The following is a 19,450-nucleotide window of genomic DNA, read 5'->3' as shown; positions in this document are numbered from 1 at the left end:
GACCAGATGCGTAGAGCCGGCTTCATGGCACTTGGCTCGATGCCCACTCTAGCCCGGCCGATACGCGGAGCTGGAATGTACCGCACCGGGCTGTGCACCCGCACTGGGGACACCGTGCGCTCCACAGCATAACACGGTGCCTGCCCGGTCTCTCTAGCCCCCCGGTAACCACAGGAAGTTGGCTCAGGTCTCCTACCTGGCGTAGCCATACTCCCTGTTAGCCCCCCCCCCAAGAAATTTTTGGGGCTGACTCCCGGGCTTCCATCCACGACGCCGCGCTGCCTCCTCATACCAGCGCCTCTCCGCTTTCGCCGCCTCCAGTTCTTCTTTGGGACGGCGATATTCTCCTGGCTGAGCCCAGGGTCCTCTTCCGTCTAATTCCTCCTCCCATGTCCATACCTCCTCGCGCTGCTCCTGCTGCTGCTTTTTCCGTTGCCCATTACCACACCGCTTGGTCCTGTTGTGGTGGGTGATTCTGTAACGTTTCTCTTCTTGTGAAGTAGAGGCGGACCAAAGCGCAGCGTGGTGGTTGTTCATTGTACTTTATTTACGACACTATACAAGAACAAACTAACGAAAAAACAAGAAACGTGAGAACTCAAAACCTAATACAGCCTATCTGGTGAACACTACACAAAGACAGGAACAATCACCCACAAACACACAGTGAAACCCAGGCTACCTAAGTATGATTCTCAATCAGAGACAACTAATGACACCTGCCTCTGATTGAGAACCATACTAGGCCGAAAACATAGAACTGCCCCAAAACATAGAAAAACAAACATAGACTGCCCACCCAACTCACGCCCTGACCATACTAAATAAATACAAAAACAAAGGAAATAGAGGTCAGAACGTGACATACTCAGCACCCCCTGCATACTAAAGGAAAGAATATGAGAGCTCACAGCTCCATCAGCAGCACCTCTGTCTGCCCTTGAGTCTGCCAGGCTTTCCCCACGAGCACAGAGAGATGATATGTTTATGAATTAGACGAGATTGTTTTTCCTCTTAAGCGGCTGGTGTCCAAGCCACTACCCTGTGTGGGGTAAGGCTCAGGGGGGTCGCTCCAGCAGTGGTGTGCTTTTCAAGGTCACAGCCAGAAGAGTCCAAATGCATCAGGGAGCAGACAGTTGAATAGATCATTATTATCCTGCTCCCCCTGCTCTTCAACAGCTAGGCCCAGCCCAGCCATGGCTTGGCAAAATATGTCGGTAGAATAGAATAGCCATGATAATGTTTTATGATAACGGGGATAGGCTCTCAAATGACCCCTCTCGTCTTCAAGCCCCATCTGCATCATGTGGTGGCCAATCAAAAATCAAACTAATCAAAAACCTACAGCAGTGACTTTTTCCCGAAAGACTCTGATGATGGCGATGATAATGATGATTATGGTTTCCACTATCGTTATAGTTTTTCTCCGTATAAAATTGCAGTTGAAAAACATCGGGCGGCAAAAAACAAATGCAGCTCCTAGAACATTTGACGCTATTGGCTAATTGGTAATCAGATGACAGATCTTATGGACTGCGAACAACAATGTATTTAGTCAGAAGTAGAATTGCAGAAATCCCGTGTGAATGCCTTTCACATGCACTAACACAGAGGGGAGTGATTTAAGAGTGTTGGGCTTCAGCTATTGTTCAAACATTGTTAAAAGTATCTGCTGCTGCTGAGACAGATATTGATTTGAGGGCGCGAGGCTTGATGCCCGTGGCTTGAATTATATCTAGTGAATCTGAAATGAGAAATGAGAGCAAAGACCTGCAATCTCTTCAGTGGATCTCAGAGTCAATTACTCACCTGGCTGTGCTGATCCAGACAGCACAGGAACAAAAAGTCCTGCTGCAGTTCACTTGGTTCATGTGTTATTTAACTCTGTCCCACTAGAGGCTGTTTGTCTAATGAATGCGGCAGCACAACACCCTGGTAGTATGTTTGTTTAAACAAATGATGGAAATGATGGAGATGATATGCTCTCTCAGTCTCCAACCTGGGTCTGAGATGAGCAGAACAGTCTGATACTGACCGTGTCAGTGTTGCAACAGGCCCAGTTTCTCCATCTCTCTCCCGTTTCATTCCGGGTGCTCCTGTAACTGGTAATTGTTATCCATACTGGACATGTTTATTGTGACAGGTCTCCTCACACAGCCCATTCATATTTTCCAGTTGACAAACTACAGGAAAACAATTTGGCTTTAATTCACAGGCTCATAGAACACAGAATAAAATATCAAAGTGGCACATTTGTGGCAACATGTCAGGTTGAGTGAGGTCTCTTTAATGCTGCAGCCACAGTTTACTTTAAGTGGAAATTGCAATTCTAGGCAATTCAGAAAGTAAACAAAATTCAAAATCTAAAAGTTAGACCCACTGTTCTGTGTTGTTGGTCTGTCTCTGTCTGTCTGAGGGTTAGACCCACTGTTCTGTGTTGTCGGTCTGTCTCTGTCTGTCTGAGGGTTAGACCCACTGTTCTGTGTTGTCGGTCTGTCTCTGTCTGTCTGAGGGTTAGACCCACTGTTCTGTGTTGTTGGTCTGTCTCTGTCTGTCTGAGGGTTAGACCCACTGTTCTGTGTTGTCGGTCTGTCTCTGTCTGTCTGAGGGTTAGACCCACTGTTCTGTGCTGTCGGTCTGTCTCTGTCTGTCTGATGGTTAGACCCACTGTTCTGTGCTGTCTGTGCTGTGCTATCTGTCTGTCTGAGGGTTAGACCCACTGTTCTGTGCTGTCTGTGCTGTGCTATCTGTCTGTCTGAGGGTTAGACCCACTGTTCTGTGCTGTCTGTGCTGTGCTATCTGTCTGTCTGAGGGTTAGACCCACTGTTCTGTGCTGTCTGTGCTGTGCTATCTGTCTGTCTGAGGGTTAGACCCACTGTTCTGTGCTGTCTGTGCTGTGCTATCTGTCTGTCTGAGGGTTAGACCCACTGTTCTGTGCTGTCTGTGCTGTGCTATCTGTCTGTCTGAGGGTTAGACCCACTGTTCTGTGCTGTCTGTGCTGTGCTATCTGTCTGTCTGAGGGTTAGACCCACTGTTCTGTGCTGTCTGTGCTGTGCTGTCTGTCTGTCTGAGGGTTAGACCCACTGTTCTGTGCTGTCTGTGCTGTGCTATCTGTCTGTCATGCTAGGTTGGGTGAGGTCTCTGCATTAACATGTCAGTGCTGCAACCACGGTTCACTTTAAGTGGAAATCACGTATGTCTGTATTTCCACAATGGAATATGTTCCTGGTAGCTTTCATCAGTGCAAAAACAGAGCGTGTTCCTAAGTCAAATAGCCTCAGGGTATTGTCTGAGTGGAGACATACCGTAACCACACACACCTCCTGGAAGGGAGACCCTGCCTCACCTCAATGTTCCTGCAAATGTCTTTGTCTTTAGCTGCAGGTCTTTTAGTTGTGCTGCTCAAAGTTGACTGGAAACTGGGTTGCCAACTTAGGGAGATGCACACTGCTGACCTAGTTTCTCGAAACACTGGAGTGACTTCTTTCTACTGTGAGCTCTGTCATATACCAGAGTAGATCCTAGTTTTTATTTTCTTTGACGTGTTTGCCTTTCAAATCTTTGTCTTTTTTTGTTTTTTTTCCTAAGACTTGTAGCACCTTGTGCAGTGGAGCTCTGTTGATGGAAGCATAGACTAGATGACGGATATATGCTGTTCTTCTGACTAAGAAACCTTACTATCATACAGTAGCAGTCAGCTGGAAATAGTAGAGATTCTGTCTGTGTGTTTGAGTTGACATAACCCGAACTAACCCATTAACCCTGTGGTGGTCACATAAGGGTCTAGTACTCTTTCCAGATGAAAGGGAGCCACACCATCCAGTCACATGATGCTACACAAAGTGAGCATTAACTACTGGAAGAGAACAAACTAGTGTTAATGTCAGGCTCTCAGTCAGTCTAACATCCTGGGGTGTATCTAGTTATAGTACTGGGTCTCACTCACTGTCGAGTAAAACGCACAGGAGGCGTTTCAAGATGCTGCACACATCAGGGCTCTACTTTACAAGGGTGCTGTCTGTCTGTCTGTCTGTCTGTCTGCCTGACTGCCTGCCTGTCTGTCTGTCTGTCTGTCTGTCTGTCTGTCTGTCTGTCTGTCTGTCTGTCTGTCTGTCTGTCTGAGGGTTAGACCCACTGCGATATGCTGTGCTGTGCTGTCTGTCTGTCTGTCTGTCTGAGGGTTAGACCCACTGCGATATGCTGTGCTGTGCTATCTGTCTGTCTGTCTGTCTGTCTGTCTGTCTGTCTGAGGGTTAGACCCACAGCGATATGCTGTGCTGTCTGTCTGTCTGCCAGTCATGCTCCATTGAAAACATTATCTGACTGGCATCTGCTGGCTAAATGGGGGACACGAGCACTGAAGTAGAAACACACACCCTACAGTGTATGTGTGTGCATGTGTGTCTGTGTGTGTGTGCACACGCACGTATTCTTGCTTGTGTGTACACTCACTGAGCTTAGGCCAACAAAGGGGCAAATAACAGCTTCCCCATGCCAACGTTGAAGGGAATATATCATGCAGCTTGATGGTAGTATAGCAGAGATTCAAACTATGTGTCACCTCAGGTCACCCATTTGTTCACTCTACTTCCAGTTTTTGTTCCACCCTCCTCATCCTGTCCTGCTCCTCCAGGTGATGAAGACCTACCACATGTACCACACAGAGAGCATCAGCTCTGAGAGCAAGCTGAAGGACGCTGAGAAGCAGGAGGAGAAGCAGTTCAGTAAGTCTGCTGACCTCAACGTCCACCTGCTGCGCCACGAGGACCGGCCCCAGAGACGCAGCTCCGTCAGGAAGATCGAGAAGATGAAGGAGAAGGTGAGGCTGTCACCAAGGCTTGATGACCATAATAATATCTATAACAGCTGTTGGCTGGGACTGCTGCTAGTACTGTACGTTTTCAGCCTAGTCACTTCCATAAGTGGTATTTTGTGCGCCCATTTTGGGCCAGAGGGATCCTCTCAGTAGTATGTGAATGAAAAGATAGTAAGGCTTTGTGAGAGTGGGTGCAGGTCCATTGTTTAAGCTCACCGCTCTGAGAGAGAGAGCCGACCGCCCGGAGCATGGGTCCACAGCTAGACACACATGCACTCTGAAAGCTGCGTTTTTGGCAAGGGCATTTCATGGTAAAGCCTACACCTGTTGTATTCGGCGCATGTGACAAATACAATTTGATTTGATTTTCAGGGGGAATTTTTGCAATGCATCTCCATTATCAGTGCAGCTCAGGGAATCAAAAGGCTGTCAGGCCAACAGCTTTCCTCCCTCCTCAGGCTGCCATCTCCACAGAGATGTTGCCAGGAGAACCATACCAACCCCACTCACTATTTATAACTTGCTGTAGCTATGAACGTTATTTCTCTCCGCGCTGCTTAGTGACTTCATTTTGCAGGCTACAGTGGTAGTCTCATTCAGAATCCTTCTAGCTACCTCCGAACAAAGAAGGAGAGGAGACAAGAAGGAGAGGAGACAAGGATATGAGACAATCAAGCCATAATCCCCTTTTCTCCAATGTACTGTCTTCATTTGCATGATAATGGACATGTGCAATTTGAGTTAGTGAATCATGTATATTTGAAGTACATGTGTATGTATTTGAAGTACATGTTATCCAGTATTATCCATCTGGAAGAGGATAATGAGTGGTTTCAAACACACTCACACACAGACACAAGTCAAGGTTTGGCTGTTAAATTGTCTCTCTCTTTAGTCCTGCTTGTGAGCCAAGTCTCAATGATTCTGTGCCACTGCTTTCCATTTAAGTCAATTGTTTTTGTCAATACCATCATGTATTGGTCTACTAGCATCCATTAGTGATGCTATGTGAACAGCAGACGACTACTTCTTATGTTTTATGAATCATGTAATATTTCCCAGCTGGATGCTTTAAGCAGATGCAGCATGCCCAGTTACCCATAGCAACAAAGCCGGTGCACCATCTAGAGCTATGTGTTATTTCTGCAATGAGAAATCTAAACTGTTTAAATACAGCATATTTCTATAGATTTCATTCTCGTAGATGACCTGTCATTGACACATTGTAAACATGACTTGCTTTATGTGTGGGCACAATTGGAGAACACTCGTGTGACTGTTTGTGTTAGTCTGTTTTTGTTTGCAAGCACACTGGACCGAAACAATATTTTATGGCTATTTCATTGTTCACATCTGGGCTGTGCAGATTGTTGTGCCAAGTGTTAGCAGACAGACAGAATGGCTGTGAGGGAGTGACTGAAGGACCAGCCTGGGTAGACCACTTAGGATATTGTCTACATGGGGCTTCTTAAAAAACATCTCTTACAGTGGACCCCTCTAACCTCTTTCCTTACAACACTAAGCCAGGCCATTAGGCTGCACAGCAATCCTCCTATGTTATTGTGCAAATACCATTTAGCCCACTCAACGTTGCTTCATTTCATGGACTGTTTTCCCCCTCTTTGTCTGCTCTCCATTTCTCTCTCTCTTTCTCCCCTCTCCTTCCCCCAGAGGCAAGCCAAGTACTCCGAAAACAAGCTGAAGTGCACTAAAGCCCGCAACGACTATTTGTTGAACCTGGCAGCAACGAATGCCGTTGTGGCGAAATACTACATCCACGATGTCTCTGATATGATTGATGTAAGTATGCGATAGACACACAGGCTGGTTTGTGTCTCACAGCTGGGATTGTCTGATGTTGGTCTAACGTTGGTCTAATGTTGGTCTAACCTTGGTCTAACGTTGGTCTAACGTTGGTCTAATGTTGGTCTAACGTTGGTCTAATGTTGGTCTAACCTTGGTCTAACGTTGGTCTAACGTTGGTCTAACGTTGGTGTAACGTTGGTCTAATGTTGGTCTGACGTTGCTACACTATATATTCTCACCATCTGTTTCACGGTTCGCAGCCCATTTGCTGAATTGCTTCAATCTGCTCTGTTGGTTTGAAACACTGAAAGTGTTTACCTCCATTTTGTGTCTCTTAATCTCAAACACAATAGTTTGTTCTAAGCCCTCCAGTAGTACTGTTGTATGTCTAACTGAATGGCTGAATGACTATATCTAACTGATATATGTTACCACCCAAAAGGCATTGTTATGATTCTGTTGGAATATGAATGATGACTTCCTGTCAAGGGAATGGTTCAGTGTTGACAGTCAGAATACCTTCCTCCTGGTCTTCTCTTCCCTCTCTTACCCCTGTTCTCCTTTCCTCCCTCTGTCATGCCCTCATATATCTGGGAGGGCTTGGAGTGCTGTCAGGGCTAAGGCCCCTTTGGAAGCTGTGCTGAGAGACTTGGAGCGGAGCGTGGCCCTGTTACTGTCACACACCACACTCTCCCAGGGAGCCAACCAAAACACACTGATGGTGAAACATGACCCTGGGTGACACACACACACACACACACACACACACACACACACACACACAGAAACGAATCTGGTCCTATGTGCTTCCTACTTCAAAACAAAATACTTCCCTTTTATTTTACTTCATTCCTCAAATCTACAGTACAGCCAGGGTTTTCACCCTCTTCTTTTGGTCCACTTCTAATAAATAATGTGTTACGTTGAACTGTATGCAACTTCCCCTCCAGAGTATCCATTGGATTATAGAAATAGAGAGTAATACACAGTTACATGACAGAAAAGACCATACCTAGGTGAACCACCATCATAATTCAAAATGCAAAGCCAATGCAGCCCAGCAGCAAGTCTGCCTGAGAAGTCTGTGATTACGGTTGGTGAACAAGGTGAGTTTGCTTTGTGGACCACTAATGGCTGGAGGAATGAAACCCTAGCCAGGGTCTGGGTGCCGGCTCTGTGTATACAGGCAGCTATGTGGCCAGTATGGTTGGCAGGGTTCATTCAGCCCCGGGTTACCTGGTAGTTGTGGCAGGGATCATTCAGCCCCGGGTTACCTGGTGGTTGTGGCAGGGTTCATTCAGCCCCGGGTTACCTGGTGGTTGTGGCAGGGATCATTCAGCCCCGGGTTACCTGGTGGTTGTGGCAGGGATCATTCAGCCCCGGGTTACCTGGTAGTTGTGGCAGGGATCATTCAGCCCCGGGTTACCTGGTGGTTGTGGCATGGATCATTCAGCCCCAGGTTACCTGGTGGTTGTGGCATGGATCATTCAGCCCCGGGTTACCTGGTGGTTGTGGCAGGGATCATTCAGCCCCGGGTTACCTGGTGGTTGTGGCAGGGATCATTCAGCCCCGGGTTACCTGGTAGTTGTGGCAGGGATCATTCAGCCCCGGGTTACCTGGTAGTTGTGGCAGGGATCATTCAGCCCCGGGTTACCTGGTAGTTGTGGCAGGGTTCATTCAGCCCCGGGTTACCTGGTGGTTGTGGCAGGGTTCATTCAGCCCCGGGTTACCTGGTGGTTGTGGCAGGGATCATTCAGCCCCGGGTTACCTGGTGGTTGTGGCAGGGATCATTCAGCCCCGGGTTACCTGGTGGCTGTGGCAGGGATCATTCAGCCCCGGGTTACCTGGTAGTTGTGGCAGGGATCATTCAGCCCCGGGTTACCTGGTGGTTGTGGCAGGGATCATTCAGCCCCGGGTTACCTGGTAGTTGTGGCAGGGATCATTCAGCCCCGGGTTACCTGGTGGTTGTGGCATGGATCATTCAGCCCCGGGTTACCTGGTGGTTGTGGCATGGATCATTCAGCCCCGGGTTACCTGGTAGTTGTGGCAGGGATCATTCAGCCCCGGGTTACCTGGTAGTTGTGGCAGGGTTCATTCAGCCCCGGGTTACCTGGTGGTTGTGGCAGGGTTCATTCAGCCCCGGGTTACCTGGTGGTTGTGGCAGGGATCATTCAGCCCCGGGTTACCTGGTGGTTGTGGCAGGGATCATTCAGCCCCGGGTTACCTGGTAGTTGTGGCAGGGATCATTCAGCCCCGGGTTACCTGGTGGTTGTGGCATGGATCATTCAGCCCCGGGTTACCTGGTGGTTGTGGCATGGATCATTCAGCCCCGGGTTACCTGGTGGTTGTGGCAGGGATCATTCAGCCCCGGTCGGGATGTGGGAGAGAGGGGAACATCTGGTGGTAGAACCACCAGGTAACCCGGGGATCATTCAGCCCCGGGTTACCTGGTGGTTCTACCACCAGATGTTCCCCCTCTCTCCCACATCCCTGCTGGTCTACTGCTGGGTGGTTACTGTGGTATTGCCCCAGGCCTGCCTGGCCTCTTCTGATACTCTGAACAGGTCAGGGAGTTGGATACAGAGATCCTGCATATGTAAAGTACTGTATGCCTAGAAACATATGATGCAATTGAACTGAGGCTTGAGGCTAGACAGACTTTTGACAATGAGAGAGATTACATCCAGGATTTCTCTCTTTATAATGTTCTAAACATCAACTGTGTGAAGTGTGAAGGAGCGCCAGGAGCTGTAGGCTACACAGGGGTCTGCCAGACGGAGACCTCTGGATGACGGCTGTGTCTCTGTGCTGGGTCACTTTGTTGGAGCTGCTTCTTGTGTCTGGCAAGCAAAAGGGGCCATGTCATCCCAAATCCGGCCCCACTGCAGGGAAAGGGATTGTGAGCATGACTCGCTGTGCTTTGCCGCCACAAGCTTTGCAGAGGATAAGGGACTGTTTGTCATGCCACACAGAAACAGTCACTAGCAGCCAGACATCAAAACAGACATCCACACTGCAAGTCAGCCCTGTCCACCCGAATCAATGGAAATAAAGTGCAGACGTCTTTTGCATGCAAATTAACAATGTCATCAGTTCTGCAGTACCAGTATTCTGCCTGTCAGCACTCCTGCTACAGTCTACTCATGATAGGACCATGATTCAATCAAAGCATGGAACTCATTAGAGCCAGGCAGTGTGTTTCTTATGGGATGTGGCTGTTGAAATACAACTCTGTACCATAAAGAGCTCTGTGCTCCCATATCCTTACTCATTGTACACCGACCCTGTTATAAAACAACCGCAGATATGGGGGGGTTATCATTGGAGTCGAGTGCAACTTCCTGTGTGTTTATGAAAGAGCGTTTAGTGAATCACTAAGCAGTCAGACTCAGGCCCCTCGAAGCCTCTTAGAAACCCACTTGGCTATAGTAATGAGGTTAGTTTATGCAGCTCCATGGTTGAGCTAATTATCTGTACTTGCTTCTCTAATTTGGTGTATTCTATTATTCTATTTCTGCCCGTTAACCCCCAACAGTGTTTAATTTGGAATTTAGTTCATGTTGGAGGTCAGGTTAGTAACATGCTCGTAGGAAATGAGCGGAATTGTATAACTAAATCGTGTGCATGCTAAAGACTGAGTTCATCACATTGCCTTGTGTATAATGAGGGCATGGATTCAGACTGGTTTGTCAGGTTGTTCATAATTAGGGCCAGTATGTTCTTAGACACATGACTTGTGCTGGAAAACTCTGGACCCTAGGCGTATGCTTCCAGTCAGGTCATGATCAACTCCTTTATTATATTCTACTCTTATGTTAGTTATTGTATTATACTATACTATAATGACTGTATCTACAGTGCTGCGACCTGGGCTACCATGCCAGCCTGGCACGTACCTTCAGGACCTACCTGTCAGCTGAGTACAACCTGGAGACTAGTCGCCACGAGGGCCTGGACATCATGGAGAACGCCGTGGACAACCTGGACTCCCGCAGCGACAAGCACAAGATCATGGACATGCACAACCAGGTGTTCTGCCCTCCCATGCGCTTCGAGTACCTGCCCCACATGGGGGACGAGGTGAGAGGTGTTAAATGACTGATACATTTGGTACATTTATAGATTCATACTATATCTTTATCAAAATGTATCTAAGTTACAAGTACAACCAATACATTTTTTAAACCATGGAAACCACATTCATGCCAGCAGCAAGCATGTTTTTTTCCAATCCTGTGAGACAGTTTGCCCAGCCCGTACCTCTCTGTCTATGTGTCCTCTCAGGTGTGTCAGGTGAGTGCCCAGCAGCCTGTGCAGACTGAGCTCCTGATGCGCTACCACCAGCTGCAGTCCCGCCTGGCCACGCTCAAGATCGAGAACGAGGAGGTGAAGGCTTTTTTTAATTGTACCTTTATTTAACTAGGCAAGTAAGTTAAGAACACATTCTTATTTACAATGACGGCCTACCAGGACGACATTGGGCGAATTGTGCAGCACCCTACAGGACTCCCAATCACAGCCGGTTGTGATACAGCCTGGAATCAAACAAGGGTCTGTAGTGATGCCTCTGGTACTGAGATGCAATGCCTTAGACAGCTGTGCCACTCTGGAGTCCATGATAGCGCCCCCCCCCCCCCCCCCCCAGTGTGTCTGTTGCTTCCCTCCACTGAGACTGCTCTGTAGCCTCTGTCACCTCTCTCTCTGACATGCCCAAACTCAGCCGGTCTTTAGAGACCATCAGCTCTCATCGCAAGTTCATTTCAGTGGCCCACACACACTCCTTGGGAGCAGAGAGTATATTCAGCTTGTGATATTAACTTGTGTGAAAACACTAATGGGTTCATGTTCCATGTAGATACAGTACATCACTGTTGATGGTCTATTGTGTGTTGTGATGACTGGTCCTTCTCAGTGGGAGCAGCAGGCAGTGCGCACACACACACACAAACACACACAAACAAACACACCTCTCACCCTCTGAGTAGATGCAAGTGCTAACGGAGGTGCTAATGACCCTGGCTGGCTAGCTACAGCCTGCCCTGATGACTATGCCTCCGTCTCATAACATCTCATATAACTGGCGGGTAATCTCAGCGCTGTAGAGAAAGAGTCCGCAGCCCTTTTACCTCCAGACAAACCAGACGCTCTTCATATTCTGCTGTTATTCTGATGGATGGCTGACCAGTGGGTCATCTGGTACACTGCCTATGAATGAGCCCTGTACCAGTTGTTATTCAGGGTCAATTTGTCTTTGAAATGGGATATGCCGGTGATGGCTCACACTTGACCTTGCACATGTCGTAGGGAACCCCGAAGTTTAAAAAATCTCACTGGCCTATTATGTTACAAAGGACCTGGATCAGATGACTGAGGAGGAAATGCTGTTTCGTTTGTCACCATTTCATTTTTTGTTGTTGAAATTCTTCCCTTTCTTGTTGTTCTGAAGGACATGGATCAAATGACTGAGTAGGAAATCCTAGTTCATCTGTCATTGTGTCAGTTGTTGAATCGTTCCCTTTGCTGTAGGTGAGGAAGACACTGGACGCCACCATGCAGACCATGCAGGACATGCTGACTGTGGAGGACTTTGATGTGTCCGATGCCTTCCAACATAGCCGCTCCAATGAGTCCATGAAGTCTGTTGCCTCTGAGACCTACATGAGCAAACTAAACGTAGCCAAGAGACGGGCCAACCAGCAGGAGACAGAGGTCTTCTACTTCACTGTGAGTACCTGCCTGCTATACATAGCCTTCATACCTGCCTGTTATACATAGCCTTCAAACCTGCCTGTTATACATAGCCTTCATACCTGCCTGTTATAGATATCCTTCATACCTGCCTGTTATACATAGCCTTCATACCTGCCTGTTATAGATAGCCTTCATACCTGCCTGTTATACATAGCCTTCATACCTGCCTGTTATACATAGCCTTCATACCTGCCTGTTATACATAGCCTTCATACCTGCCTGTTATACATAGCCTTCATACCTGCCTGTTATACATAGCATTCATACCTGCCTGTTATACATAGCCTTCATACCTGCCTGTTATACATAGCCTTCATACCTGCCTGTTATAGATAGCTGGCATACCTGCCTGTTATACATAGCCTTCATACCTGCCTGTTATACATAGCCTTCATACCTGCCTGTTATAGATAGCCTTCATACCTGCCTGTTATAGATAGCCGTCATACCTGCCTGTTATAGATAGCCTTCATACCTGCCTGTTATAGATAGCCTTCATACCTGCCTGTTATAGATAGCCTTCATACCTGCCTGTTATACATAGCCTTCATACCTGCCTGTTATACATAGCCTTCATACCTGCCTGTTATAGATAGCCTTCATACCTGCCTGTTATAGATAGCCGTCATACCTGCCTGTTATAGATAGCCTTCATACCTGCCTGTTATAGATAGCCTTCATACCTGCCTGTTATAGATAGCCTTCATACCTGCCTGTTATAGATAGCCTTCATACCTGCCTGTTATAGATAGCCTTCATACCTGCCTGTTATAGATAGCCTTCATACCTGCCTGTTATAGATAGCCGTCATACCTGCCTGTTATAGATAGCCTTCATACCTGCCTGTTATAGATAGCCTTCATACCTGCCTGTTCTGCCCTGAGATATGCAGCCATGCCTCAGGACAACTGCCTGTTAAATCTGCTTCACAGTTAAGTAACATACCTGGCTGTACTGCCATAGCCACTGCAGTGTACAGTACTGCACATAAACATCAAGCCATCAGCCATCACACTATTCTATAAAACACATATGACAAGCCCCATGCTTTGGAAATCACATGGAAATCCAATTATCCCTGGAACAGATTGAGTTTGTTCCATACAGAGTGAAACTGACTGAATGTGTTCTCTGGCCTCTGTGGTGGATGGCAGGCGTCTCCGCCTGTTCCAGTTACATCCCATTAGCGCTGTTCACTCACTGACGCCTTCATCTGGTCTGTTTGGGTTCACAGAAATTTAAGGAGTTCCTGAACGGCAGCAACCTCATCATTAAACTGCAGGCCAAGCATGACCTCCTGAAGCAGACACTGGGAGAAGGTAAGGACCCTCGGTCTCTCCACCAATGACATCATATCTATTTAAATCAATGTTAGTTTGACACCCCTTCTCTTAATGCTCCTACTTCCTTCTGGTCACAGTGATTTTAATGGCAGGCGCCAGGCCTTGCGTGTTAACGCCTAGCTCAGTATGAGCCAGAAATCCCTATGTGATAGGTGATGGGTCTGTAAAATGGCCGCCATCAGGCCCATTAGTGTTGTGGAGCTCTTATCTAATGAGCAAATCTGAACCAGGCAGAGGAAGCGGGAGGAGACCACATGAACTTGTTTTTTCTCAACGGGCAGAAGGGAACCAGGGAAGAGGAATTAAGTTCAAATTCAAAGGCGAGTTGCATCAAAGGAATCACAAGAAAACACTAAAGCACCATCGATCCCCACTCCTCTCTTCTCATTTGCACGAGTGAGACATTGCACTGGTTGGTTCCTGTATGTTGTAGCCTCTAGGAGGATCCTGGAGGAGTATGGGTAATAGAAACCTCTCCCCTTCTTGTAGAGGCCCCTCCCAGGAGGCCCAGCCGTGAGTAGTTTACGCCCAATCAGTCAGGATGTCCCAGCTCCCAGCAGCACCATCTCAGCAGCTGCTACTGCACCAGGGGTTCACCTAGTAGAGAGGGACAGCAGGCACAACCAGCTGAGGCCATGCACGCACACACACACACACAATTTCACACCATACTCACATATAGTGCACAAACTTGGTCGACATGGATTTGTCTTGTCCGTCTAGGCATCCCTAATGTTCCTCTGTCATCTTCAGATCTCTATGAACTGATACCTCAAACTTATTCCTCAGACTGCTTGAATGTGTTTTCATGTGAACATAGCCCACAGCTTGTTTGTTTGTGTGATCGTGGCCCAGTGCTGCTGTCTGTGTAGGGACATACCAACAATGTTTAATTATTCAGGTGATCAATCTAGCCTGCTCATTAAGTGTGTGTGTGTGTGTGTGTGTGTGTGTGTGTGTGTGTGTGTGTGTGTGTGTGTGTGTGTGTGTGTGTGTGTGTGTGTGTGTGTGTGTGTGTGTGTGTGTGTGTGTGTGTGTGTGTGTGTGCGTGTGTGTGTGCGTGGACCATGGAGAATACCACATGGTGCACACATCAGACCTCGCTGTACAGGTTCCTACAGCACTATGTCAACATGAAAACTAGTCAATGTGACTGGGATAGCTACTGTTCCCTCCTGGATTCTGAGCGGAAATCACAGATCTTCTGTATTAGATAGTTTAGAGAGGTTCACCATGAATATCTCCAGTTAATGCAGGTAGAACTCACAGCTAGTCATACAAATACACCATCATAATGATTCATTGCCTATTGTTAGATTATGGTACTGTATTTTAAATGTAGGTTTAGAATATTGAGACCTCAACTTTACATCTTTTACATAAAGCATTTGGCTCATTGAACAAAAGTGCTTCAGTCACCAATTACTGCTGTATTCTTGTAGTTACGATGAAACACTTAACCCACTTAACCCTTTACAATCATACCCATATACGGGTTGAAAATGGCAGATTTGGGCACTAATAAGCGTCTAAATTGGAATGCTATACATGATGTCAGAGCTCTGACTGCGCTTCACAGCATTGTATGGGTTTTGACTGACAGCTGTTCTGAACACCACGCGCGACAAGAAGCTGCCCCAACCTCTCCTGGTAATTGGGCTACTTTTGCAATTTTTTTGTTGTTAAAGTGAGGGAAATGCTATACATTAAGATGACTTGATATATTTTAAAAGATGAGATGTTGAGGATTATAATAAATACCACTTTGATGTAGTAAAGCAAGCCAAACACAAATGTGCACTTTACATTTCCAAATGTATTTTAATGAAACATTTTATTCAACGTTTATTCAACTAGGCAAGTCAGCCATTAAGAACAAATTCTTATTTACAACGACGGCCTACTTGTAAAGCCCCCCCGGCCAAACCCTCCCCTAACCCGGATGACGCTGGGCCAATCATAAAACTCATGTCCTATACATGGTCAACGTTTCTGATCACTAAGTTTGATGTACAATTACAAGATGACATGTCGTCATACCCTGGGTTGTTCTGAACAGAATGAGCTCATTTTTATTTATTCTTGAAGAGAATCTGCTGCAGCACACAAACCTGAATGCACTCATGACTCCTTTCTATACCCACCAACATTACCATCTGTTTCTCTGAACTGCCTTGTGAAGCCGAACACTGTAAGATCATGTTTTCTAACTTCGCTAGTCATGTTGGAAATAGAACAAGCTTTCAAATCATGCTCACCTGACCCAGATTGCGATTTATAATGGACGGTTTTTGGATTGCGTAAAGAACATCTTATATATACATATGTACAACATGACCAACTGGAGACCTGGATGGCAGGACAAATCAACATAACATTATGATTAAGATAGGGCATCTGTACTGCCAACATTATGTATAGAGAAATGGGTCAGTCATCACTATTGTCTCTCATTCAATGCTCAATGGATTCTATATAAAAGACAAAGGGCTTTTCTCTACCCTAGCTAATAAACCTTTGATTAACTATTGGCTTTGAAATGAGTTCATAGATGCAGCAGTTAGAGCTGTGGTTAGTGGGAGAACCCTTCTGATGGATACGGATTACAGTCATAACAACTAACGGACTTCTTCACTGCCAAACCTACACTCAATGTCTTGTGTTTACCTGAGATTAGAAAATGTTTATTGTGTGTGTGTGTGTGTGTGTGTGTGTGTGTGTGTGTGTGTGTGTGTGTGTGTGTGTGTGTGTGTGTGTGTGTGTGTGTGTGTGTGTGTGTGTGTGTGTGTGTGTGTGTGTGTGTGTGTCACGATTGTTGGTTGAATTAATGTACCAAGGCACAGCGTGCATAGAGTTCCACATGCTTATTGGATGAAACTCACAGAAAACAATAACGCGTGAAACTAATGTAGTGCTCGCAGGCAACTAGACATAGACAAGATCCCACAAAAACCCAGTGGGAAAAGGCTGCCTAAATATGATCCCCAATCAGAGACAACGATAGACAGCTGCCTCTGATTGGGAACCATTCCAGGCCAACATAGAAATAAAAAAACTAGATGACCCACCCTAGTCACACCCTGACCTAACCAAAATAGAGAATAAAAAGGATCTCTAAGGTCAGGGCGTGACTGTGTGTGTGTGTGTGTGTGTGTGTGTGTGTGTGTGTGTGTGTGTGTGTGTGTGTGTGTGTGTGTGTGTGTGTGTGTGTGTGTGTGTGTGTGTGTGTGTGTGTGTGTGTGTGTGTGTGTGTGAGAGAGAGAGAGAGAGAGAGGTGCTGTCTGTGTGTGTGTTTTTGGTGAAAGTTTGAAAGAAAGTGAAACTATTTGAATATTTGGGTTTGGTGCTTGTGCGTGCACATGTGTCTCTTTGTGTGCTGAGACACGCACAGGGCTTTGGGACAAAGGGCTCAGTGAGCTGGCACTGACATTAAACAGTGTCACCAGTATGAGATGACCCCCCCTGTACCCCCAGTCTTCCACCTCCCACCCAGAGCCCTTTTCTTCCCTCGGGCAGTGGGCCTGCACCCCACAGGGTCCTCTCTGAGGTTTCTACGGCGACAGCTCAATGCCTTTGTCTCAGGGATGCTGTTGTTGCTAGACCATTCAGTTCTCCCTCAATAGCTTTGACTATTCCCATGAAATCCTTCACTGAGCCCTGGTAGAGGAGCAGGAGTTAGCCTGCGCACCGTGCATACCATGCCCTCATATTCTTAATGACATTTCTCTCTTCTGTGTTTGCAGGAGAAAGGGCTGAATGTGGGACTACGAGGTAAGATGTCTTAAGATAACTAAACCATTTCAAATCCCCTGCCTTTGTTCCAAAACGCCTTTTCAACTGAACTTATAGAAATTGGATTTAACATGCACAGTCATTGGGTAGAGTAATAATGATTATTGTATGATGATTATAAAAATGTAACTGTAAAATATACACAGTCCTACACTATCAAGTCTTCAGCCAAATAAACAAAGTCCCTAATGAATGATAACCTACATCTATGTATGTTTCCAAAGATCGTGGTGCATATTTAATTTGATGTCAGTGGGTGTCTGATACTTCTCAGATAGAGTTCAGTGTGTCAAATTGGAGGGCCTGTTGTCCGGACCTCTGGCAGTCTCTATGGGCGTGCCACAGGGTGCAATTCTTGGGCCGATTCTTTTCTCTGTATACATCAATGATGTCGCTCTTGCTGCTGGTTATTCTCTGATCCACCTCTACGACACCATTCTGTATACTTCTGGCTCTTCTTTGGACACTGTGTTAACAAACCTCCAGACGAGCTTCAATGCCATACAACACTCATTCTGTGGACCCCAAATGATCTTAAATGCAAGTAAAACTATATGCATGCTCGTCAACCGATCGCTGCTCGCACGCGCCCGCCCGTCTAGCATCACTACTCTGGACGGTTCTGGCTTAGAATATGTGGACATCTATAAAAACCTAGGTGTCTGGTTAGACTGTAAACTCTCCTTCCAGACTCACATTAAACATCTCCAATCCAAAATTAAATCTAGAATTGGCTTCCTATTTCACAACAAAGCATCCTTCACTCATGCTGCCAAACATACCTTCGTAAAACTGACCATCCTACCGATCCTCGACTTCGGCGATGTCATTTACAAAATAGCCTCCAACACTCTACTCAGCAAATTGTATGTAGTCTATCACAGTGCCATCCGTTTTGTCACCAAAGCCCCATATACCACCCACCACTGCGACCTGTATGCTCTCGTTGGCTGGCCTTCGCTTCATATTCGTCGCCAAGCCAACTGGCTCCAGGTCATCTATAAGTCTTCGCTAGGTAAAGCCCCGCCTTATCTCAGCTCACTGGTCACCATAGCAGCACCCACCCGCAGCACAAAGCCAACTCCTCCTTTGGTTGCATTTCCTTCCAGTTCTCTGCTGCCAATGACTGGAACGGAAATCACTAAAGCTGGAGTCTTACATCTCCCTCACTAACTTTAAGCATCAGCTGTCAGAGCAGCTTACCGATCATTGCACCTGTACATAACCGTTCTGTAAATAGCCCACCCAACTACCTCATCCCCATATTGTTACAGTGCCTTGCGAAAGTATTCGGCCCCCTTGAACTTTGCGACCTTTTGCCACATTTCAGGCTTCAAACATAAAGATATAAAACTGTATATTTTGTGAAGAATCAACAACAAGTGGGACACAATCATGAAGTGGAACGACATTTATTGGATATTTCAAACTTTTTTAACAAATCAAAAACTGAAAAATTGGGCGTGCAAAATTATTCAGCCCCCTTAAGTTAATACTTTGTAGCGCCACCTTTTGCTGCGATTACAGCTGTAAGTCGCTTGGGGTATGTCTCTATCAGGTTTGCACATCGAGAGACTGAAATTTTTTCCCATTCATCCTTGCAAAACAGCTCGAGCTCAGTGAGGTTGGATGGAGAGCATTATGCTTTATGTTTGAAGCCTGAAATGTGGCAAAAGGTCGCAAAGTTCAAGGGGGCCGAATACTTTCGCAAGGCACTGTATTTATTTATTTTGCTCCTTTGCACCCCAGTATCTCTACTTGCACATTCATCTTCTGCACATCTATCACTCCAGTGTTAATGCTAAATTGTCATTATTTCGCCACAATGGCCTATTTATTGCCTTACCTCCCTAATCTTACTACATTTGCACACCCTGTATATAGATTTTTCTGTTGTGTTATTGACTGTACTTTTGTTTATCCCATGTGTAACTGTGTTGTT

The 19,450-nt window shown here is 46.4% G+C and overlaps 1 protein-coding gene across 1 annotated transcript in view; it reads left to right on the top strand.

The window, feature by feature from the left end:
• Positions 1–19,450, top strand: part of LOC139413565 (SLIT-ROBO Rho GTPase-activating protein 3) — a 116,197-nt gene that overhangs the window by 67,572 nt on the left and 29,175 nt on the right. Inside the window, exons 5-11 of the mRNA XM_071161071.1 lie at positions 4,634–4,819; positions 6,488–6,616; positions 10,481–10,702; positions 10,907–11,008; positions 12,149–12,346; positions 13,608–13,692; positions 17,460–17,487. Coding sequence (XP_071017172.1) covers positions 4,634–4,819; positions 6,488–6,616; positions 10,481–10,702; positions 10,907–11,008; positions 12,149–12,346; positions 13,608–13,692; positions 17,460–17,487 — 950 coding nt within the window. The remainder of the gene's footprint in view (positions 1–4,633; positions 4,820–6,487; positions 6,617–10,480; positions 10,703–10,906; positions 11,009–12,148; positions 12,347–13,607; positions 13,693–17,459; positions 17,488–19,450) is intronic.

This window comes from Oncorhynchus clarkii, chromosome 7, assembly GCF_045791955.1.
Source record: "Oncorhynchus clarkii lewisi isolate Uvic-CL-2024 chromosome 7, UVic_Ocla_1.0, whole genome shotgun sequence".
Classification (NCBI taxonomy): Eukaryota; Metazoa; Chordata; class Actinopteri; order Salmoniformes; family Salmonidae; genus Oncorhynchus; species Oncorhynchus clarkii.
Note: the sequence above shows the minus strand (reverse complement) of the source record. Positions and strands in the feature narration are given on the sequence as shown.